This window comes from Excalfactoria chinensis, chromosome 4 (assembly GCF_039878825.1).
Source record: "Excalfactoria chinensis isolate bCotChi1 chromosome 4, bCotChi1.hap2, whole genome shotgun sequence".
Taxonomy (NCBI): Eukaryota; Metazoa; Chordata; class Aves; order Galliformes; family Phasianidae; genus Excalfactoria; species Excalfactoria chinensis.
The window spans coordinates 85,919,561-85,945,006 of NC_092828.1; the positions used below are offsets into that span (position 1 = coordinate 85,919,561).

Sequence of the window (25,446 nt, forward strand, 5' to 3'; positions counted from 1 at the left end):
CTACCTGCCTAACCTCAATTAATATAGTAACAAATATCCTAGATCACTTCACTTGCCACCTTTTGCCCTCTTTCAATTCTCTCATTCTCTCCTGTAGCATGAAACACCACCACATCAACGTACTTGAAAGGTTGCTTTATGATACTGAATAACTACTAAATGCCTTTTATCAGTACACACAGTTCCCACTCTCTCCAACAGGATTCCTTTTCTCTCTGCTACTTATAATAAATACCTGTTCTTCATTTCCTTATCAACATTTTGCAAGTCTCTTCTGTGAAGCTTACAACTTCTAACAATTCCTTGCAGATGAAATAGCACAACCACCCTACTTCTTATGAACTTTATCTAGATAGAATTAGAGACTAGAAGGTCTTTCCTGTGATGCATGTACACAACAAAGTATGTACTAATTTGGTGCAGGCTTCCTAACTTATATTCTGTGACCAGCAGAAACAACAGAAAAGGAGCTTCAAAACAGCGGCTCTCAGTGTAAGGCATGAACTTCTTCAAGATCTCCTACAGCAAAATTTAGTGGACCACCCAGCGTTTTCCAACTCTGCTTCTGCAGAAACCTAATTCAACATTAACCTCAGGACACCTCGCATGAACTGCAGCTCACCCACACCCACCTGTCTGCTGCCTCGTGCCACGCACTCTGGCTCCTCTGAAGCTTTACTGTCCCCCTTGCTCACTGTGGGACTGCAGATATTATGTGTTCGAAAAATGCACTTTACCAGCTTCACTGAGCAATGAAAATCGTCGCTTTGCGCTTTCAAGTCTCATTTGGTTACTGCATTGTTTCTGAAAGTTAAATTACTTTCTATCAATTGCTGACAATCCTCCTGTGTTCTCTAACCTCTGTCAGTTATTAATTTCCTTAATATATTATCTACTAGCTATTCTTCTCTGACATACTAAACTTAAACCACGTTAAAATTCTTTTATATAACACTTAGATATAACATTGCAATTCCGCACTGATAACTGAAAATGAGTTGCATACATAAGTACGAACAGGGAAATGAGAACTACCAAGCAGAACCAAGAACAGCAAATATCTGCACTTCTTTCACCCATATACAAACCAGTAAATTCAAATTCTAGTTCGCAAACAACCATGTTTGTCAGCTTGTTGTTTATCTAGTGAACAGCCAGGAGATGCTCTAGCCATTTATTCATGCTCCCATCATCACAAATTTGAAGCACAATATGCACTGAAGATCAGGTTAAATATTTTCTTTCTCCTGATTATATTATGGGAAAAAACGATTCCCCATGACTACTTCCTTAGTTTCATCTGTGATGAGAACATTAAGAAAAAGGTATTTCACATGCATTTCCTTTATTAGTAGGAATGACAAGGTAAGCCTCATTTTGCCTGTTGTTTACCTCCATTCTTAGCCCTTTTCATCGCAGAACATAAAACATAACTATTACATATACTCTTCAAATTTTTTTCTGGAATCTTCCATCAACAACATCCCCTTATCAAATCCACTCTACTTGGTTTTGTTTTCATTTTGCAGGTGAATTATATTCATTTTTACCTGCTTTTCCATTTCTGCATTTTCAGAATGTGGAAATACAGCCATTTGTACAAAAAAATTGATTGGGACCCACCAATAATTCCACAGGGAACTCTGCCACTCTGGTATCATTAAAAAGGCAGGCAGTCACACACAGGCTTTTTATCCACCATAGAACAGCTGGGCTAAGAAATATCCCACTTCTTCAGATAATGAAACTAATGTGAATATAAAACTTGAAATCTTATATTCACATTCACATCAACTGGATGGGAAGCAGGAACACAAAGACGCATAGAAAAAATTCTGCTCTTCAAGTTTCCCCAGACTGAAAATGCAGAACAGATTGATAGGGCAAGGTTAGCTTTGTAGCAGTAGCAGAACAGGGTCAGAATAGCTTACTGCTGAGTGTGCAGAAAAATGAGCAAGTCATTCAGGGATAAATCTTGGCCTTAAGCATCTCCTGAATGCAGAGAATTTAATTTGCTAATAAGGACAAAAACTGTCTGATAACCCTCCTCTATTGCCTTGTCGAAGAGATGTTGGAATTGTGTGTTGTGCAAGATACCTTCTAGCCTTGAAATTAAAAATTTCCTGTTATAGACAAAACCTTTGCTTTTCAGGCATTCCCTCCTTTCCCCATCCTTTCAGAACTCCACAGTACAACTCCAGATCAAATTTCACCACACAAACAAGAAAATGAGTTCAGGTGAAAGAAAAAAAAGCCAGGAGCCTCTGCTCTGGGTGGAAGGGAGTAGGAACTTGTCTGACAGATAAAATGATTAGAAGAATACATCCTTAGTGCCATAAAAATAAGACTAATCCATCAGATACTTTATGCCCAAAGCTGGCAATGTCCCTTGTAATTATATTCTGTTGCATGTAAACAGTTCTAACTACAAGTGCCTTCAATTTCATGAACTTTTTGTTACACACTTTAATTAGTTTTATCTTTACAAATAAGAAAGTCAGTATGCTCATGTGAATTTGAGATTCATAACGTACTGCCTTTTAACTATCACCCACTTTTTCCTTGGATTTCCTCATAGTGGGAAAGTGAAGGAATTCTGCTTACTTTTAAAGCTGAAGCAATGAAAACCATGAACTGCCACCCAGCAGCAGAGGGGTGGAGACTGCAGAGCACACAGTGCCATGCCTGCTTTATTGAATTAAACTTTTAGTCAAAGGACACGTTCCTTTAATTTTTATGTTTTCTTGAACTAGACTTTTTTAGATAGCATTTTCTAAAAGACAGGACTAAGACGTATATTTTCTAAATGCTGATAATTGCCATTGATAATCATTCACTTTTCTTGCATGTGCTAGATATTACGGCAATGAAGTAACTTTAAAAGCCTCACATTTCATTTGTCCTTTAAACCATGCTATCGCTGCATATTATGAATGAAAAAATGAATTTTCAAACTTTCCTGCATAATAATTCAACAGAAAATAGCAAACAACAGTAAATAGAGAAATGCCTGCATTTCAGCATAACAACTTGAACTACAATTTCAACGGACATCCTGTAACAGCACTCATCTGGTACTGTGATTTAACATCCATACATGAGCAAAACTACACCAGAAACACGCTAGCATTGTTCAAATGGAAAAAGGAATGCTATGATATAAAGACTGCTTAAGTATACTCTACTTAGAAGCTTAGTCCAAAGACATTCCAAGTAACAGATATAAATCTAAGAAGTAAAGAAGTGAAAAAGGAAAAGGTGTGATATGCAGGGTTATAGATCCTTCTTAGGAAGAAGCTCTCCAAAAGCTCAATTCCTGTCTGAATTAATAAAGTAGAAGCAAGCACGATCATGACTCCAGTATGTGGTATTATGTATGTACCCAAGACAATAAAAAAAATTTACAAGAACAAAAACACTGGTTGGAAGTAATAGCACTATTTCCACTGCAGCATACAATTAAGGGCAACAGTATAAAGGTATTTCAACTCCCTCAACCCCCAGAGCTGATAAACGTCTAGTAGAATTATTACCTACACATCTAAGCGGCACTGAAAATCTCAGTATTTTTAAAAATTCAAGGTCAAACAGTCAGCATTTAAGCAAACCACTTAACCTCTGACTTTCTGGGTCTAATCCTGGTAGTTTAGCCAGTAGTCAAGCTCTCTTTCCTTCCTTCTTTCTGAAAAATAGCTTAATCATCAAGTTTGACTTTACGTAATTAAAAGCAAACAAGTCATGGCCTATAACCGACAAGTGAGGGTAACTAACTACTAATTCATATCCTACAGACTGATAATAATACTGATATTGTCCATATCCAGATAAGACACTATAGCAATTGATTCTTGCATCTCCATCCCTCTGTAAAAAGCACACTTTGATTCACATCATGTAGTCGTAGTATTTCTCTTTTCCTCTGCATTCATACTGTCAGGGTGCCTTGTCTTGCCTTTTCTGCCAGATGACCTATGAGACGCCATTCATGCTTACTACAAAAAGGCTCAGAGAGTAGAGCTTAGCCCTCCTTTTGCAGGAGTAAACAAGTAGGGGGGGAACTAACTGCAACCTGTGACTGCCTGAAGGTGAAGCAACAACAGTTAAATTCTTCTTGGTTATGCAGATGGTATAATAAGGGATAATAGTCAACAACTGCAGCTTAAATGTAGGAGAAAAAAAAGTCTTCACTGAGAATGTAGTGCAACAGTAGAATGAGGTAATCAGGCAGTTGCACAAGATTTGAGGACCTGGTTTGACAACACAGCTGGCTTCATCAAGTAGGTGACATTTATGCTTCAAAAGCTGGAGATTGTATTATATGATTGCCAGAAGACCCTTTAAAATATGCCATCAATTCCTACTTCTCAGCAAGCACATATAAGGGATTCAGAAAGAATAAATATTAACGCTAGTTATTTTGGGCTCACCATTAGTATTTATATCCATACTCTCAGCAGCTCTAAATATCAAGGCTATGATTTCAGAGCTATTTTTCAAATGGGAAAGTTCTGGTTCTTGTGGGGGTTTTTGTTGTATTTTTTCCCCCTCTTTGCCAATTTATCATTTCTAATTTATTCAAAGCTTAAGCCAGAATTTTTTCAGCGAGACTTCTTCATAAGTAATTATACATAATGAAAATAAATTAAGATCTATTATTTATCTTAGTTTCTAAAACAGTCATTATGTGCCCTTAGGCTAAAATATATACAGAGAAAGTAAACAAAATTCACAGATATTCTCTGATCCTTCTATTTGGTGTACCCAGCAGAGAATAAGTCAGGTCACTTCTGGCCTGTGTGTATGGGTTTCCTAGCAAAACTGCCTGGAGGAGCACCATGATGCAGATGCAGTGTGCACATGTAGATCAAGACTCTCAATTACACCATTACACATCTGCCCATGCTACAGACACAGCCAAGGGGCTTCAGTCAGCACAGTTGATGGGTGGGAAAAAAAAAGCCTTCTGCACTATGTAAAAGTAAATAAATAAGAAGCTCTCAAAACTCTTCCCCATCATCTCAGCTAAAAGCACAGAGAGGAAGCTATGCAAGGACAAAGGGAGGCAAAAAGAAAGGGAAAATTGAGACAAGTTAGCTGTCCATTCTTAACCTGATTATGTCTAGAGCACGTTTCTAATGTTCCCTGGTTAGGGGCAGTTTCTTGGAAGACAATATCAGGCTATTAAAGTATTTGCTTTAACTTCAGCTTTCCTTTAAAATAAAATTGACCAATTCATCCAGAAACACACTCTTAGAGAGTTCAATTTCTGAAGATAGCTTTACATGCAATCTATGCATGCAGCTAATATATTCTTTACTAGAAATTGACTGAGAAGATGCTCATAAAGGAGGACAACCAACCAGTGATCCCAAACCAGGTACACTTTAACCCAGCTGAGAGGGAAAAAAAAAAACACACCAGAAAAACAAGTATTAAAATGCAAAGAAGGATTTATGAACTGAATTTATTTTTTTTTATCTACCAGTCAGTCTGAGTTGAAACATGAATAACCAATTCAACACTGAAATGGTATTCAAATATTTGACTCCGATCCCCTATTGCTTCTAAATTCACTCCGAAGTCAAGATTATTAATTCCTCCTGACAGGAAATCAAGATTTAATGATCATCTAATAGCCCCTAGGAATTACTAAGTAAACTTAGATGGTAACTCAAACAAAACAGAATGATTTTATATGTAAAGAAAAATATAATGCAGAATGCCCGTTTATGCATTTTCTTTGCAGCAGTAACCTTTTTTTTTTTCTTCTTTCTTTAGAAAATGAAGAGCAAAGGAACGTTCAGTATGCACAGATAATGTGCAAGTGAAAACAGGGACTTTTATTTTCTGTGGACATTTTTACACATTATCCACAGCTTAGATAAAACAGAATCATAGAATCACCAAGGTTTTAAAGACCTAACAGAAGATCATCCAGTCCAACCAAGGTACAGCATACCTTGAAAAGTGCCCACAGAAGGAAAACATACGCAAAAAAATTAACTTGATGATTTTGGAGCAATAACAGCACTTAGTTAAGGACAGCATCACTTTTAAGATCAAGCTGTCAACTCACTGAGACACATTGTTTAAATAATGTGCTTGCAAAATTTTATAGAGAAACTGACTTCAGCTTACTAAAACTGATACGCTGTGACTTTTAGGTAATTTTTTAAGCTTTCAGATCATGACTGCAGGGAAGCAACATTAAAAGTAAAAGCAGTGGAAAATGGAGAGACAAATTTATAGCCTGTGCATCAATTTCTTCTGCCTCAGAGTTTCCTTTGTTGGCAGAAACGCTTTACGGCTTTTTGCTCCTTTCCATCAATCACGTATCTGCTCATACACACATCATCCTGAGATGTCCAGAATCAACAAAGCAGGAATTTCACATTTCAAAATTCATTAATATTTTAGGAAAAACATTAAATTATGACTAACCTGTAGACTGCTCTATTGACAGCACTGTATGTGTATGTAAGAAAACACATACAAAAGTAGGGGCATCTATACCTACACACACACACACACACCTTCACCACTAACATTTTTGTTCTGCCAGACATTATCTAATTGGTTAAAAAAAAAGTTGATGTTACATATAAATCACTATTAAGTGATGCTGAAGTGACTTTTTTTTCCTCCTTCAGACTGTATGCATATACTTTGTTTCTAATGGCAAATTAAATTTGACGTTTAATTTAAAAAGCAGGTTACCCTAATCTAGAGCTCTACTGCAGCAACAGCAGTAAAGAAGTGAAGCTTTCCATAGAACAAAACCAATTTTTTTTTCCTTTTTCATTTTGAGATAGCTTTAGTCATAAGTAATTGAAAATGTAATTTAGAATTCATTACTTTTGGTAGTTAATTACAGAACAGTTCCAAACGATGATGATCTAATAAAAAGTAGTAATTTTCCCTGCAACACAGTAACAGAATAAATAACATATAATGCAGTACTTTTTTTGCATTAAAAATATTAAATGTACACCAACGTGCCATCCAGCCCTGTTGCCTTAGCATTATACCTACAAGCACATTCTAGCTATCATTACAAAAGCAGAACTATGTGGGCAAGCACATGGAACTTGGAAAAAGCCATTCTTATATTGTGCACCTTCCCCTTAATTGATCACAAATGCAAAATGTTTTTATCCAATTACGACTGAGCAAGTAGCCCAAAAGTCTTCTTATATAGAAATTAATATATTTCCTAACTGCATAGCTTAAGAATGCAGCTGAACCAAGGTCTTACCTCCATTCTGTGTCTTCCATCTCTTTTTTTTCCACGAGGAAAACGGAAGGTGTATATTTAACCAAGATATAATATTTGATTTAGAAAGATTATGAAACTCTTTTTGCAGTCATTGGGTCCAATCCACCTCCAGCTATTTTGCTGCAAAAGAATCCATGACCTCACTCCTCTTTCACAAAGGGCACAGAAGATAAATGAACTCTTTGCCCATGTTCCTGAATAGCAGAAGTGTGAATTAACCTAAAAATTTCTCCATTAGTCCCCAGAAACCGCATCTTTTCTCTCCACAGTGTCAGTAGACAGAAAGGTTATCAGAAGGAACATGGTTGATACAATTAAAGCCTTGGGAACCTTTTTTCTTTGTCTGCAGATCTTTAGAATAATTTAAGTGGATTTACCATAGCTGAGTGGGAAGAACTGACATGCACAGGCCATGTAAGAAATTCACTACGTTGAAGCATACAGCTAATCTTAAATTGCCAGCATTGCACCTGAAGTTAAATTTTCTATTTTGATAAGGTGTTTTACTTTAGCCTATCTTATGGAGCTTCCTCATAATTTCAGTTCTGTAGGGCACAGAAAATTTTTAACTCAGGGTATAATACTCTCAAGGACATGTGTCCCTGTACAAAAATTGGAGTCTCTGTGTATACTCTCAAGAATTGTTTCATGATATATCGTACCTGACAGTACTTAGCAAGAATGTCACGTATCACAAATATTGGTGAATAATGCACAGTGCAAAGACTGCGAATGTCAGTATAATACTTGAGGTATCTCAACACTAACACACAGGATCTGAAACATTTGCGGCGACACTGTCATGATACCACGCCTACTGCACAGCAGTGCTTTCAAGATAAGTTTATTAGGATGTCTTTAAATACTTTGTTTTATAAACCATAAATACCACATCGCTGTCTTTTTTCATTTGTACATCATCTACTGAAGAGATGGAAAATTCAAGATGCCTGTGGGTTTTGCAATGGTAAGTCACCTTGACTGTACTACTACATTTCTGCTTAAAGCTGGAAGCAGCCAGCTTTGACATTACAGCAGAAACACCAGAATTATCTCTCGTCACACTCATATTGCTCTTTTTCACCTCTTTTCCCCTAAAAGCCCTAAACACTGTAGTTTATACTTAATATGCATTTTTTTGTTCATAATAATATTTCTTTAAAATGACTCTGTAAAGAATCAAAAGACTTCAGACCACATAAGAATTTGCATGAAAACATGAACTAATGTATTTCAGCTTACTAATTTTCAGGTTATACTTCTAAAAAATCAACATTACATTAAAAAACAACTTTTTGCTCTCTATATAACATGTATTAAATAGGAATAAATTGATATATACCATGAAACCACAACTAATTGCACTTGCCTCTATGGAAATCGCTTCCAAACCGACATCTCTCAAAGAGGGAATATAAGATGTATTTTACTTTGCTTTGTGTTTAGATCAGGAATCACGCAGCCAGAAACAAAACTGGCCACTGAATGATTCAACATATGCTGCAGGTAAAAAACATACCAGACAATTTCTGCTGTTTGAAAATTAAGATGCAAATATTTTTTGTTCTCAGCAGAAAAGCTCCCAACTTTCATGGCTGAAAACATTATTCAGATAAAAATAAATTTTAGCATTTTCAGATTACAAAATAACTACAATTGTTTTTAGATTGAACCTTTTCTGTCAACACATCAGAGTCAGGTAAATGAGGATGAAACATTCTAACTGATGGGCATGACGAGTCATCATAAGAGCAAAATTTACAAGCGAGAAACAAAGTTTATACACCGATAAACCAAAACTACAATAATGCCTTTCTTACTCAAGTTACTCTGACATTTTGAAATGCTTTTGCATGCAGAATCAGTCTGATGTCCACTTAGGGTGAACGTAAAATTTCATTGCTGCATAAAAGATTGGTGCCAGCATAGGATTTTTATGTATGCACAAATGTTTCCACAGACATATACATGTAGTATCATGGTATACAGATATTACTCTCATTTCCTGCACAGAAGTGACTTTTAAGTCCTGCATAATCCCACCATACAGTATCAAGCTGAAGCAAGTGATAAAAAAAACTGAATTTTTCAAATTATAAAAACACTTTGACCTTTGCTGTAGAAGAGTTTCTATCTTTCACAGATAACTTGCACTACTGGTTGTCTGTAGCATGTTCTTAAACATATTACTCTTGGTCACGGAGCATTTTACTCAGATTCGTCTGCTACATCCAAACACTGTCTGAGGTTCTCCTCCATATGTTAAATGAAGGATTTCTCCGCAAGTCCTTCTAAGAACTGCTAGAATTAGAGCAAGGGACACTGACAAACACAAGGATCACCTGGACTGTAAATCAGCAAATGAGACTCACACACTGGAAAGTACATGTGATTATATTTCTGATGGAAGCATATGGATCAGTAAAGGAGGATAGCTCTGTTTGCATCTTGAGAATGTATAAGAAAGTTTCTGCCTTAATTTATGCTGTTTGAAAGGCCTGAACTACTTTTCAAAACTTTATCCTTCAAAGGCATTCTTAATATTCAAAAAGACCCTGCTAATTAACTCCTAAAACTACCTCAATTCTAACCTGCTTCTCCTGCTCCTTAGAAAAGTTTTAATTACACAGATTAAGCACTGGGATTCCAGCTGTCACCTTCCAATAGCTTTCTTCCCTTTTAAATAAGGTGCTTTTGTGCTGATCTCTCCTTTGCTTTGAGAGGAGCTTTGGACAGGTTGTTTTTATGATTTAGCAATTCCATGTGACTATTAAAAAGGATGTGACAGTATGGAAAGCACATTTAACCAGTTACAGAACATTCTGCTTTCTTCTGAAATGTCGACAGCTGGCCATCAGAGTAGGTTCTATCCAACACAGCCAATTATTTGGATACTTAAGTGATACAGACCTTAATGTAAGGACTTACTTTCAGCAGAAGGATGGATTTGGATGACCTCCACAGAGGCTGCTTCCAGAGCAGACTTTGGTTTGATCCTAAGAGCATATGCATCAAATGACAAAATACTGCCATTGCTGTTCTAAGCCACTTTCTCTATTAACATTCAGTGGAAAAGAGCCAAAAACAAACCAAAACAAACAAACAAAACTGTTTCATGGGATCAGTGAACTTTTCTCAATGCATTCACAACCATCACTGCTGTATGAATAAAGTAGGCAGCACAATGGAAGAAGCTCCATGGAAATGTCAGTGGAAAAAAATTGTTCTGACTTGTCCCACTGTGCCGGGCTTCATGCATCAGGCCACAGGACAGGATCTGCATTAGCAAATATCTGTATGTAAACATACATAATATTTTGCTACAATTCTTCCTTTTACAGACACTGTTCTGTAGCCAGGATGCTGAGCATGGGCCCTATTTCCTGGATTTTCTGTGGTCCCAAGCAACGTGCAGGTGATTGTATCACTAGATATGCCTGATAAGCAGGTACGTGCAATTAGTCAAGGAGTGATACTGACCAACTGATAATAATTAGAATAAAAACCACTACAATTTACTACAAACCACTGGGCAGGAATGCACTATTGTATTAATAGCACTTCACATGACATTTGAAGTAAATGTCTTCTAACAAAAAATCAGACTATTACATTTTAATCAAGATCTGTTTAAAAATCTCCAACAACAGCTCTGAGTTGCAGCTCTGATAAACCAGAGATATTCTGTATGTTCAGGAAACAAGTACGTTTTTCCTAGAAGTAGATAGAAGAATCTTCATATTTTGGAGCGTCATAAAATTCATCTGGATTTCAGATCCAGGCTAACTCAACACTGATGTATAACTGACCCACTCTGGCTAATCCAGGTACTGTCCTATGCAACACACCACGCTCCCTGCCATCACCACCTGGCTGTCCGTATCAATTTCTTGTAATTAAAACAGAGTTCTTCATTTCTCCCTTGTCCCACCTTCCTTGCAACACAGCCCTATTTCTAGCTCCTTGCACACCCCACCGCCATGCAACGTCACAATGCAGCTTTTGATAAGACCTCCAAGAGAAGTCCTCTGCCAAGACAAAGAGAACAATTCCTGCAGACAATGAGGCAGAAATGTTATAACTGACAGTAAAAGTCTCTCTGTACCTAAGCTGCATGTTTACCTCCAAGAGAACACAGAAATTGGAATTATTTGCAGTTATTTTATTATATATATTACTGAAAAATAAAACAATATTCTAAATAAAATATTCACTGTGTACAACACTTCTCTGTATAGAATCGCGTTAACATGCATTTAGTTCTCCAAAAACAACTTACAATAGCTTCAGTGTATTGAACCAATGTATTTGAAAACAGGGTGTGACTTGTGGTATTACAAAACCTTAATGATAAAATGCACACCTTTATGAAGGCATGGAAACAACACTGTTCTGTATATACCTAAAGACTTTCAAACTTTAAGAGAAAGACATTGTCTATAGGATTTAAACACAGAACCCTATGAAAAGAAGTTCCATAAACATACTACAGCAAAATAAATGCAATAAATTTAATCCCTAGTTACTGCATTCATCACCACGTGAGTACCTAATTATCTCCACACTATGAATTTACTTCATCAGTCTTGAAACCAATTTTAACTTCTGCCAAAACCCAGATGTTCTTAAAATTAGAACTGTACTATTCAAAACAAAAATGGAATATGTGTACTTGATTTCTACCACTATGTGGTTTCCTTGCAGGTAATCACAGAATATTTATTAAAATATATCATATAAAAATGGCACAGCCATTTGCGATGAAAAGTCACAGCTCATTTGTGCAGTGATACCAACTCCATATCCCTGGATCTCGCTGAAGTGCACTGCCTCACAAAACCTTAATTCTTTCATTCATTATCATCCCCCTTCCGTCAACAACTACAGATGTTCACAAGACAGGTTAAAGAGAGATAAAGGAATAAGCTTTCCTGAGCTAGAGATCTTTTTCCTTTGTCAGAAAATATGCAAGGACTGGGGGGAAAGAGGTAAAGGGAAATATATCCAGGAAAAGAAGGAAAAAAAATGACCGAGTATGAGAATAGTATTTATATGCAGACTGGATCAGCATACTTACTCTCTCCTACTATCTAATTCAAACTTTTTTTTTTTTTGTATATGTCTTTACTGTTAAATTTGATTTACTTCTTTGTTGTATATAAAAGATTAAGACTGTGAATACAAAGAGTTCAGCGAAGTTGACAGTCCACATTTATTTTCGCAAGTAAATAAGCATCCCTCAAAAGACAACTCATTCTGGTTACAATTTCGTATTTTGATAGCTCACATCTTTAATCTGGCTTTGTTTGGTTCTTTAAATCGATGACAGGGTACAGAGTTGAGCCAGCAGTCATGATTAAGAGGTCAAACATTGAATTCAGTAGTTTTTTTTTTTAATCTACTTCTTTCCTCAACTAGCAGTTCAGTGTCTTAAGTTATTCATATCAGCAGGGGACTATGGGTGAGCACTACCCCCTAGTCAAAAACACAGAGACAAGTTTCATTATCATCTATTGATTGAAGTAAGCAAACTCAATAGGAGCTCAGATAATCCAAACACATAAATATCGCCTTTTGAATTCAATAATTGTCTTCTTTCCTTTCTTCTGAATCATCAATTCCTCTTTGAAAACCTTCAAAAAAAAAAAAAGTTTCTTTTTCTTTTTTTTTTTTCTTAATTTACTTTTTCAGGGAACCTCTTTTGTCTGTACAGACAGAAAAAAAGCAGCAAAAAGGTACTCCCACAGACAGAGTCCGTTAAAAATCAGATTATTTCCACAGCATTCTTCTATTATTCACCTGCCAGTAAAATATGTACACTCATTGTCTCTGCTTGAATGCCTATTTTTATCTGACTGAGGCTATATGGTCATTTTTGTATTTATTACTGGGTTGTTTTTTTCCTTCTTCTAAAGCATGTTTTTCTGTTCTCAAAAACTGGGCCACATGCCTCTGAGGAGAAAGTAGTGCATTATTTCATTCCCACCTTTTCTTCTTTTTTGGCATCTCTGAGGCCTGCTATGCCCAGAAGTGCTTCCACTCAAGCTGGACCATCAAATCAATTATCACAGCAGTCTGCTTTCTAAATATGAATGGCAATGAATGACAACAGGCAAGGCGAACTTTCAGCTTTGATTTGTCATTGGTAATGTAAATTTTTTTTGTTTTGTTTTATAGATGTTTGTTATAGTGGTAATTTGACCAATTCTTCCCCCTGCTGTCTGCAACTGCAGTGTGTTGAGGCTGAGATGAAAAGTTTCACCTTTGCTAAGTCAAAGACACAAAGAAGGAGAAAAACGTTATAGGGAGCCATTATGAATACAGAGATTCTTTCTGCTACCCTCTTTACTGAAATCATTGTCAATGCAAAAAGATGCTCCATAATTTTTTTTAAACCTGTTTTCATTTCTAAGAGTCCACAATTTCAAGACACAACTGTTCTGAACTGTGACTCCACCATTTAACATCAAATCTCCATTTGTTATAACAAGCAATTTTTTTCCAGTTAGAGTTAGCATGGCCTTATGACAGTACTAAAAGATTAATTACTGTATAAAAGCATGCACATATAAGATCTAAGGTACAAGACAATGCAAGCAAAGAGTAAGTTAGAAAACGAGAGGTTTTACTCCTTGCTTAATATTTAGCAATCAGTCACCGTTTGAAATTGATAGTTTCTCCAAAGATTCACTATTTTCTTAATGAAAGAATTAAGCTATGAAACAAAGACTACAAATATTTTTTGTTTTTTCCTTCATTAACAAAACTGGTTCAAAAGCATTCTATGAAAAGCTTAAATTATTTTTGGAGGATGGATCACATACTACAGAGGTAGATTTCAGACAGCAACTGGGACACATTCAGAGTACTTTAGAGTGAATTCACTTTCAAGTTTTATTTATTGCCAGGATATATAATCTGATTAGCATTAGAGGATAGATTGTATTGCCTATTCTAGAGGAAAACAATTTCAGCCAAGGACTTACTAAGTCATTTCAGAAGTCATAGACACAAATGAAACTCAAACTTTTACTTAAGTCCTACCAAAAAACTCTTGGATTACAAATGAGTATTAATATTCTCAAAAAGGGAGGTTTAATGGTACCACCTAGTGGTATCCATGGACCATATGAGCCCATCATAGGGATGAGTACTAGGAAGGCTTCCTATAAGCTTTTCCTGAATCCTAGAACTGTTCATGGTTTCTTCTGAGCCCTGGTTTTACATGTATTTATTACTTTAGGACTGAAGAAGATGAAGACAGTAATTTTGTTTGTTTTTCTTTTTCCCCCTTGCATAGTATTCAAACCTTATGCAAAACACACTATAACTGACTCCAAGTAATTCCATTTCTCTTTTATGGCTGTGGAGCAAGTTCATTCTGAACAAGAACTTCCATGTGCCAGTTGTGAATTATGTTTCATAAGATAAATAACAACTTAAGAGTGAAGAGACGAGCTGCTTCGGAGCACATCCTCAGGCCTGATGGACTGACTACCTGTCAGACAATGTTGAAAGTAGGATTATGTCTGAAAAGGTTGACATCCCACAGATCACTCTCTCTAAATCAAACACTTACTGTTTAGTTCAACTCGCTGAACTTTAATTAGATCATCAACATAGTAAATTTGTATTGATACTTTTCAGGAGGGTAAAGCAAGAGTCTGTATTTAATATTTTTAACTTGAAATACTGACAGTAAGAGCAAGCCCTTATATTATTTTCCTGAATTTTGGACTAAATGAAAAAAGCTAACACAGTCTCAATTCTAATTGTTTGAGACCAAACATAAAGGATATAGAAACAAAAATGCTACTGCAATGGAATGGAAAGTGGAAATAGAAGTCCTATGCACATCTTATTCTCTCACTTTCTCTTTTCATTTCATATCAAGTATTGAACCAATAAAAAAATATCATCGCATAGATATTCAAATCTACATGAGGAATTGGGGGAAAAAAAACAACTAAAATCATGAAAGCTAAGACTTTAGGAGAATCAAACAATTTCTTAAAAACTAAACTTGTTCAAAATGGCATAAATCTTGTTCTGTTGGAATACAGCATAGAAAAGAAAATGCAGAAAGTGCCAAAAAAACCCCACAAACAAACAAACAACCCAAATAGAAATGTTCTGAACTTCTTAACCATAAAGAAGTTGTTACAACTGTCTTGAGACTTTTCAGATTATCCTTCCTTCATAGTTACTAACAGGTGAAACAGGGACTCTATGAGCAACAGAGAATGCAACAGGAGAGGTGCACCTGTTTTCCAGTTAAGGAGAGAAAGATCCAAGATTGCACTTGATACAAAAAATGTCACGAGGAATATTTGTCCAATTTATGAGTTCCACATCTCTGAAGACTAACAGAATGCTATTTGTTTCTTTCTAAGAGTACAGATGGGAGTAGAAAGAGTATACAGGCTCCAGTTCTCTTTCAGAAAAAAATACCTTCAACATAAAGATAACATCATTTCTCCTATCACAAACAACAATGCTTAAGAAAAGTGTTGTCAGGAGCATTAAGGTCACTCCAGAGCAAAGTATTGCAACTTGCATGCATACACTGTGAAAATAAGAATGCATGTGCCTGACAACAACTACTTGTCTTTCAAGTACCCAGTTCTACTGTATATTATCATTTGAGATTACATCACCTCAAAACCTACATCAGTACAACCAAAGCTGTGACCTCCTTTTTAGATAGATATACCAGAGAGCTCTTAGTATTTCAGCTTCTCATACAATCTTTTACAGAACGCCACCTGTTGGTTACATCTTGTGGGAAGCTTTGAAAAGAAAAACAAAAAACAAATAAAAAACAACAACAACAAAAACCAAACCCCAACGTCAGATCAGACTGCTGATAGATTGCAATTAATTTACTGTTTTAAGTTTTTTTAAGTTTGCAGTGATGTTTAGAAATAGCTGAAATCCTGACCTCACTTACAAATACCAGTGACAATTGGCGACTAAATTTGAATAGTTACTTTTTTGTAACGTAATTTTCTCCTGATTGTACAACCATAATTTGAAAATTTCTGTGCTTTGTTCTGTTACCTTATAGTCAGTAGGACGAATACTAGTTTTGCATACAGTAAACTACTTAACCTGTTACAGTTAAGATGACAGCCACTAATAAAGAAATTATGCTGGCCTCTGTGCTGTGGTTACAGGCCTGTCAAATGCTAAAATACACACCTGTAACAGGATGGAACAGACAATTCTCTACCTGCAAAATAACCATTTTGAAGTAGATATATGTCAGTTTAATTAACCTGCTGTGAAGTCATACATTGCAACAATTATTTTTACCTCTTTCCTTTATATTCATTGTATATATTAAAATAAAAAAGCCAGCATACATTACTTTACTAATTAATGCTACAGTAGAAAAGATTGTCAAATATTCCAATGTCCAAATGCAAATTAAGCTAGCTTTGCATAAATCCATTTCAGTCATTAGTACTCATGCAGTTGGTAAATGAGTACATGTATGTTTTCTCTGTGTCTGAAAGTTCTCTAATGCCAGGTACCACACCTAGATGCTATAATTAATTGTCTGCTTTTACACGTCTTCTCCTTCATATACATAACTTCTAGACTGGAACTTGCATACTTCTAAATCCCATGAGTAAATTTATATAATAATTTCAATCAGATTCTTGTGTGGGACTAACGTCTCATGTCTAAACCTTATGCTATTCCCCAAAAATTTCATGTAATATTTTTGTCCACTTGAAACACTTGCAGTTGCCCACAGCATGAAAATGGATTATCTAGGCCTTTTCCTCACAGAAAGTTCCCCAAGGTCGATCAAATACCTCAGCCAGACCCCACTAGAATACAAACTGACACAATGAAAAAATCACACTACCACAAAACAAAGCAAATATATATCAAAAGAAAAGTAAAAGGCATTTCTAAGTAGCTCTGCCCAGTATAGTGTCAGAGGTGTCTCTGCTTCCAGACCTGGGGTTAGTTATCTTGTTGGCTTTCTTAGCTTCCATAGTTTCTGCATAGTCTCTGGGAATTTTCTTGGGTCACCACTGGGTGACAGATCTCCCCCCAAGTCAAAACAGAGAAATAACATCTCTCATAGATATTTCTCATCAAGTTACAGATCAAAATATATTTTGATTGCGGAATTCCTTCAGTTCTGAGAGCAAAAGCATGCCCTGAATTAAGAATGATAGTGGAACAAGCACAAGAATTTGTTTATGGCTATAAGCAAATTAGGAACTTCCTTTTCACAATATCAGGCACATGGCAAACATTTGATTCCAAATCATAGAATCTTTGCTATCCACATGTAAGAGAGCAGCAGAATTTGCTTCTACAGCTCCTCAAAAAATACAAAAATAAATTAGCCAACACCGATCTAAACCTAGCTGATTTATAAAATAGATGTACTCAATTTAAGTATCCGAGCCTATGACAAATAATTTTCAACTAAGATTTTTTAAGATAACATTTTTAATTTTTATTTTTTATTTATTTATTTTTTTTTTAACTCTAAGGCGTTTCAAATGAAAAACTGAAAAATAAAACTCTACATATAACTAATATTCTATAAGGGAAAAGAGAAAACTCAGCAGATAGTCAGCTCTTTCTCAAATTTTCTCAAAACCAATCTGCAGGATACTCTGAACAATTATTGCATATTTAGATTATGTTACCTTCTTCAAGAAAGTGAACCTACTCTATTGTGATTTGACTTTAATGACTACATCCAGTGCATCTTCCAATGAAATAGGAACATACCTAAGACTACTGCTTGAAAATGATTATCAGCTGCGGTCCCAAAACAATGTTTTTCACAGCATCACCCACAATTAATTTTACTTCTGCTTTTAAAGAGCAAGATAAACATGCAGTTATGTTTCAAAATGACATTTCTAACATACCATGAACTCGTTCTATTTTAGACTTTACTCTTACCTAAATTGAGCTGCAAACTTAAAAATCCACAGTCACAGAGGTGAAGTCCACTGAGTTTTCATATTGGCTCAATGTTTTTTTCCTGAGAACTGTTTGCAAGCTGTTGTGAAACAGCTTTTCTCCACTCAGTTCACAACTAAAAGTTTTTAGAAAGCACCTTACCTCGTGGCACGCGTTTCCTGCGATCTCTGAATGCAGCTCCTGACTGCAAGGCCTCAAGGAGACTATCCATCACTCCCGTCTCGTCACCTTCTGAGAACACGAGAAAAAATATTAATCTCAATGCAATTGAAATAAGATTGTTAAAAAAAAAAAAAAGAGAGAAAGAAAAATGGTGTCACTTCTATGCAACACTTCCAAATAACAGACATATGTTTTAATGTAATGGACTTTGTCAGTTCTCCAGTTATCACTAGTAAGTTTGTGTACGATCCTTTATTAAGCAAAACTTATGCCAATCCTACTACTCTTTTAACTTCAAGTCATGTTATCTTGTGCATTATTGATGACATCTTCAGCATGTAGACAGTCAGCTGTTGGTAAATGACTTCTGTTGCACTGACAAAATACTTTTAAGACTTCCCCAACACAGAAACAGGTCACTTTCTTGATTTACACAACGTACATAGAAAACCTGATGAAGCCGAATGCCATTAAGTACTGCACATATTTTTGTGTTGCTTTCTATGATGCACTGATTCCTTACCTTAGGATATGCTAGAATACATATGCCCCAAACTACATGTCTACGCATGTAAAAATAAGTAAATAAACAACAAAGAGGAAAAAAGGTCACTCAGGGAATGTAAGAGCTGTAAGACTTAAAAAGCAGAACTCTACTTCTACTAAATCATCCTCTTTGTGTATCTTTGTTGTTGATTCATGCATGCCTATCACTGCCATCCCCTCCAAGTTTACATGGAGCATGATGAAAAATTGGGCAGAAATATATATATATATATATATATATATATATATATATATAAAATGTATTTAAGTCTCCCTTAACATTTCAGAGACAGAGATCAAAGAACCACAATTTTATGAAACTATCGATGAATGTTTCTTTTCCCATTCTATCCGTATTACAGACCAGAACTAAAATATAGAATAAACCCAGCAGATAGCTGGGCATTTTGTTCCTGTCTCCCATACTTCAATCTAATAGAGATTTCACCATCACAAGGTGAGAAGCTCATTATTTTAAACAAGAGAATTACATTACAGTAAAACACTTCTGGCTTCCACAAAGCGTAGGAGGTTACATTCAGTACATTCAGGCTCTCATGTGTTGAAGTTTAAAAGCAGTATATTAATGCAATAGGTATTCTCTCTAGTTCTGTTACATTTAGATTTATTAGACTAAACCTAGATCTAAGAGCATGCAAATTCTAAATGACTACCTGGTTCCAACTTCTACATTATGATCAACAGTATAATTACTCAGTAAATTTAAATTATATATCAATGTAATTTAAGCCACTACGTATAATACACCACACACAAAGTTATCTTCAATGTCAGATGCAAGGAAGCAGAGCAAGAGTAGCAACCAGGAGACTGAAATACCAGGTTTAATTACATTTCTTCCAAAACCCTTTAAAAAAAAAAAAAAAAACAACAAAAAACTCTTGCAAAATGAATAAGTAAATTAGCTTCTCTTGGTTCACACTCAACCATAGAAGACCAAACCTTGTCTAAAGCACACACCATAATTACTTTTCTTTGTGTGCCTTATATTACAGAAGCTCATTTATTGATATATTGTTGGTTCTGCATTACATTGATTTTCTGAATTGAGATCTGTGAACACTGACCAAATTAATATTCTTCAAGCTGGTCTGAAACATTTGGTGAACAGTAGATATGATTGCAATACGTATAGAATTAGTTCATAGGACAACAGAATCATAGGATGGCTGTGGGTTGGAAGGAACTTAAAGATCATCTAGGTCATAAAACATTTTATGTGTAGAAAAATAACAGTATTATTCAACTTTCATTAAAAAGTTGGTAGAATTTATTCTAAAAAAACAACACAAAAACCAACCTTCAATACTCCACAGATGTTTATGCAGCCTTACACATTTTCTGCTGAGTGTGTCATTCTACCTGCTAATTACCGCAACTGCTAAAAAACACCTTATTTTTGGAATATCAAATGTACAATTCAAAGAGACAAGCTAAGGAAGCTCTGAAAGCTCTGAAACACACTGTTGAGATTTTTAACTCCTCACACAACATACTAGTCCTGATCTCACCGCCACATCGCAATCAAAGCTGTGGAGTGATTAAGTGGAAACCGGACAAGGAGTTGCATTTTTAGACAGCCTTCATTAAAATTCATATAAGAGGATTCAATAGAAGTTTCAGACTTAATCCATAATTCTTGCTGAGATACTCCACATATTACCAGCTATCACTTTGATTTACTTTTTTTTCTTTTTTTTTTAATACTTCCTATAGTAATTTGCAATCCTTCACCAGCTCCTGTACCCATTTTTTATTTCAGAGTTCATCTGAAACAGACAAACCATTTCAGCTTGGAGATGAAGACAAAACAGCTCCATTTGCTACCACTGCTAGTGTCTTTTTTAATATGATCCTTAAGATGAAGTTTACTGTCATTTTGGTCAATATTATGCTTCTTTACTGCTTCCTAACAATTCTTATCTAACCCTCCAAATGAGATCCTGACATGCATATCTGCCACAATTAAATGCAAAGTAATTTTCTTATTTATGGCTCATACCATTAAAGTTCACAAACAATATAGAGATAAGCAATCATTCTTTTGTTAGCCAGAGAAGCAATAAAAGCTCCAGCTGAGCCAGAACAGGATGCTTTGGTTTTGAACTAACTGCTGCTAAAGTATCACACTGTAAAAGTGAAACTTGTTTTGTCTGTTGTAGCCTATGAAGTTTTAAAAACTGTTCTTGCAATTGAAGAGCGCTACAGATAGATCAGGATAGAAAACATGTGGCAGTGCTCTGCTGAGAGATTATGAACCATCAGTGGCAGCAGTACACAAAATCAGAGCTCTTACATAAGAATGGGACTTTACATAACAATGGGAATTATGTATTTAACCCCTTGATTGCCTTTGCTTCAGTGGATGTTCTTGGACTTCCTGATGTGGGGCAGGTATTTTTTTCAAGTGCCTTGACTCTGGAGGCTGCAGAAAGAAGTCTTAATTTGCAACCTCATTTACTGCAACTGCTCTGATGGCAAAGACTTCAAGAGCCCTGGGAACATGGTCTTGTTCCTCAAGTGTTCTGCTTGTCTTCCCTTCGATTTGTTCACACTGAGTAGGTGAAGATTACTAAACTAAGAGGACGACCACATATTTGACTTATTTTTTTTCCCTCTCAGGCTTGGGATCTTAATAGAAGAATCTGGTTTAATACCATGTTCGGTAACACATACTGCCTACTTATCTTCTTCTCAAGGTGAATAGAAGTATAATTTTGAAACCACATCTTGCACTGCACTGTTCTAATTTGAATTTTAGTACTTAGTCAAATGTATGTTCTTTACAAACTTCGAAACAAATGACTTTTTACTCAGAATTAGTATCAGAACTCTAAATTGCAAGATATTCACTTAAAAAGGTCAATTTCCAGCATCTTTTGGCAAGTGTGTCTGGTGTTCTCATATATTTGCATTTTATTCATTTGCTATAATCATTTTGCTATAATCATTTTGCTAGCACAATAAGTACCTTCAAGAAGCAGTCTTTCTCAGCATTTTCCACTATAATATGATCTCATGACTGTTATTTTCTAATGAAAAGGAGTGCAAGTTAGGACAGTCTGACTGAGAAGTGGACCTATACCTCATGTCAGTTGACAAAAAGTCAAATTCTCACTTACATACCGATTAAGCTTATTTATGATAATCTGACCTCAGATTACTTCCTGCACTTCCTCAGATTCACTTCAGATTTACTCAGATTTTCTTCCATGACTTCCTCAGATTAACTACCTGCAGTTTTCTGATCTTTCACACCAAAAAGAAAAAATAATTTTGATCTGGATGGTTCAGTGGCCACAAGAAAAAAAGCTGCATCTGCATTACCAGGTAAGAACAGGGCAGTGCTTATAGTACTGTACCACAAAAGGCTGGAAAATATATAAACCCTACTGCTCTGGCCTGATTTTTTTTTATTTTTATTTTTTAAATTCCTTGAAGATGCAGCTGAAGAAATAAACTGATACACAGTTAGGTTAAAACACCCTTCGGGTGAAAATCTCCTTGTCAAAATGACAGCTTGAAAGGACATCTGCCTCCTTCCTTTAAGTCTTTTGCGTCACATTTGCTTAGGCAAATTTGTGATTATTTATGTAAGCAGAAATGAGGATACAGACACAGGTGTATCAAGGAAAATTAGAAAATTGGTAAAAAATTAACTCAGTATCAATGTCCTGGAAACTAATGGAGATAGAGCTATCATCACACACCACTCCTCCTACCATGGAAATAGAGATGTAATATGCAAACCAGATACTTCAATATACTTCCAGTTAAATATTGGAAAAAAAGCCATTTTATAAATATTAAGATAACTGTCACCAAAATACTGGTAAGTTAAATGGGTTTCTGTGCATTTGGTAAGAATTTATTCAAGTATCTGCCATTTCCATAATGAAGAACTATAACAAAATTAAGGTTGAGTTTTATCTGTTGATATAAAAGGATTTTAATGAGGAAAAGCAACACACACTATGAGCATCCGAAGGCATCTGTGTTGCTATCAAGCAGTCTATTCCTTACCTCCTAAAAATGAACAGATTTAGTCAGATACGCTCTTACTGTCTGAGCAGAAGCAACTTAAATAGGTGTAGTCTTGATCAGTTAGGTACAGCCCCTAACCACAGCCCAATTAACTGACAACACTGTCCAGGTAGGCTCCTCATTCTTTTCAACAGCTAATAAAATCTATTTTCATACAGTATCATCAGTGGTAGTTAAAACTAATCACTCTTGAGGAATCAAATGCCTTCAAGCATTGGTAGAAGAAAAACTGATAGAAGTATTTTTAGGATTTTCTCACTTCTTGGTACCATGCATACAAGACCAGTGTTTCTACAACATATGTCTGTACAGGGTACCTAACACACACATGCATTCAAACCACAGACTGAAGATTAAGCATAACAGAGATTCTAGATAACCATGGCTGCCAAACAGGATGGAGAGGTTGGTGGCTTAATGTTCCTTAAGAGCTATCAACAAAAGTCAACTTTACTGATTTGCCTGAAATAATGGTATTCTAAACATATGTGACAACATAAGATGTAGCATAAGTATTACATGTGTTTCTGCACTACTGCACTATCAGCGACTGAAATGCTGACCAGAATCTTGGCCTTCCCCAGCTTAGGTTGTGTACAACTCCATAGCAATTCTTCAAAGCATTCAAAGTGAGCTCATTTACCTGGTCTAGTGCACTTGTCAGACTGCGTAACATATAAAAAGGACAAGCTGTAGTCATGAACATTGTGTTTTACAGCTTGAATTGATCAGCAGTTTCCCAGCAGCGCACAGACTCACGTAAACAGAACTGCAGCCTAAAGTAATCTCTCGTACAAGGCAACCTACAGTTTTAATACCTCTGTTTGTGTACAAGAATTAGAGAAATCTGCAAACTACGACTATCAGAACCACTTGATCACTCCTGCTTTCTTATCATTTTCTTTTTTCCTTTTTAACCTCACACAAAATACTACTTCCTCACAGCTCACAAACTCAACATTTGGCATTTTATCATACTGAAATGCCACTCTCTACTTAGTCTGTGAGCTCAGTCAGATTTTCTAGCACATAATAGGCCTGTTGGGAGAACATCCATTGTAACACAGAGCCTTCAAGCTCAAAAAGGAAGATGTTAATTGCCACAATATCTTGATTATAAAGATGTTTACAGAATGAGATTAACAACAAAGCAAGTAAGATACTACTTCTTGGAAAGAAATCCATATGAAAAAAATCAATTAACCACAACAAAGGAAAACAAGCCAATAATTCACAGTAAAATGGCTTGAAAGGAACATTACACAGACTAAATGACAAATGGTAGAACTGAAATATCAGGTAGGCCAAAATAAAACACAGTTTTTACTGAAAAAGTAAAGCTTTCTTTCCTGCTTACACAACAGACAGCATGTAGTTTTCATACTGACCTGGAACAGCCTTCAGTTTGTTACTCCCCTCTTTTTAACAAATTGCTCTGCTAAAAACAACTCCTTACCTTTGTTCATATCAAGCAACCGTTGCTTCTTTTTCTGTCTCTCCAGCCTCTCTTGCTCAGCCTTTTCTCTTGCCAATTTGGCTCTCTTCATTTTTTCTTCCATTTCTCTTCTTTTGTTGTTTTCTTTTAACGCCTCCTGCATTAAATAAAATGAACACAGGATTCTAAATTCCAAGGAAGACTAGAAAAAATAGTAAAAATAGACTTGCTCGTGCAGATATTCTATTCTTGTCCTGCAGGTGAAAGAATAAACTGGAAATGGCACTAAAAATTCCAAGCGTGGTCAAAAATCTTCAAGAAAAGATGATTTACCACACTATTTAGACATATTAACATTACTACATAATCAAAAGAATGAAAAATGAAATAGTTTTGCATTCTGCGTGGTTGAAAAGTTCCAGAAAAGTCCTATCATTAGCATGGTTTCGTTTGTTTGGCTGGTTTGGTTTTAAGTCTCGTTTAAAACCAGTATCTTAATTTTAGGAGGTGTGAAGATGCAATTTCAAAAGTTCACTGTGATACAGATATAGCACACACAGAAAGCTAAACAGTGAGACAATATCTCCATGTTTGAGGAGAATATAGATATTAGATAACAGTGAAAACACAGTTCTCACACTTTCTTGTAATTTGTATTTGGCATATCTTCATAATTGTCCATCTATTCCTGTTCTTTCTCCAAACTCTTGAGTTCCACTGGAATTCTTACAATGCAGAAGAACACATTACTAGTTACGTAATGTTATTTTTGAGTATTCAGTGCCAGATACTCTCTCTGTGTAGGTTTTCAGGATGAATTACCTGATCACTAAATGGCAGAGATCAGCTTAATACTGGAAAAATAATTCTGTAATTTACTTCACTTTTAAAGAAAAATCACTATTTTTGTTACTGCAGTGAATCTCAAAAGCAACAAAGCATGTAACAGAGCTGATAAGTATTTACTAAACAATTATACTTATCCTGTTTAAAGGCTGAA

General features: G+C 35.6%; 1 protein-coding gene across 5 annotated transcripts in view; it reads right to left on the reverse strand.

The window, feature by feature from the left end:
* Positions 1 to 25,446, reverse strand: part of DIAPH2 (diaphanous related formin 2) — a 137,212-nt gene that overhangs the window by 11,654 nt on the left and 100,112 nt on the right. For all 5 annotated transcript variants that reach the window (XM_072334023.1, XM_072334022.1, XM_072334021.1 and 2 more), the window contains 2 exons: positions 24,468 to 24,603; positions 18,380 to 18,469 (listed from right to left, as the gene is read on the reverse strand). In XM_072334023.1, coding sequence (XP_072190124.1) covers positions 18,380 to 18,469; positions 24,468 to 24,603 — 226 coding nt within the window. The remainder of the gene's footprint in view (positions 1 to 18,379; positions 18,470 to 24,467; positions 24,604 to 25,446) is intronic.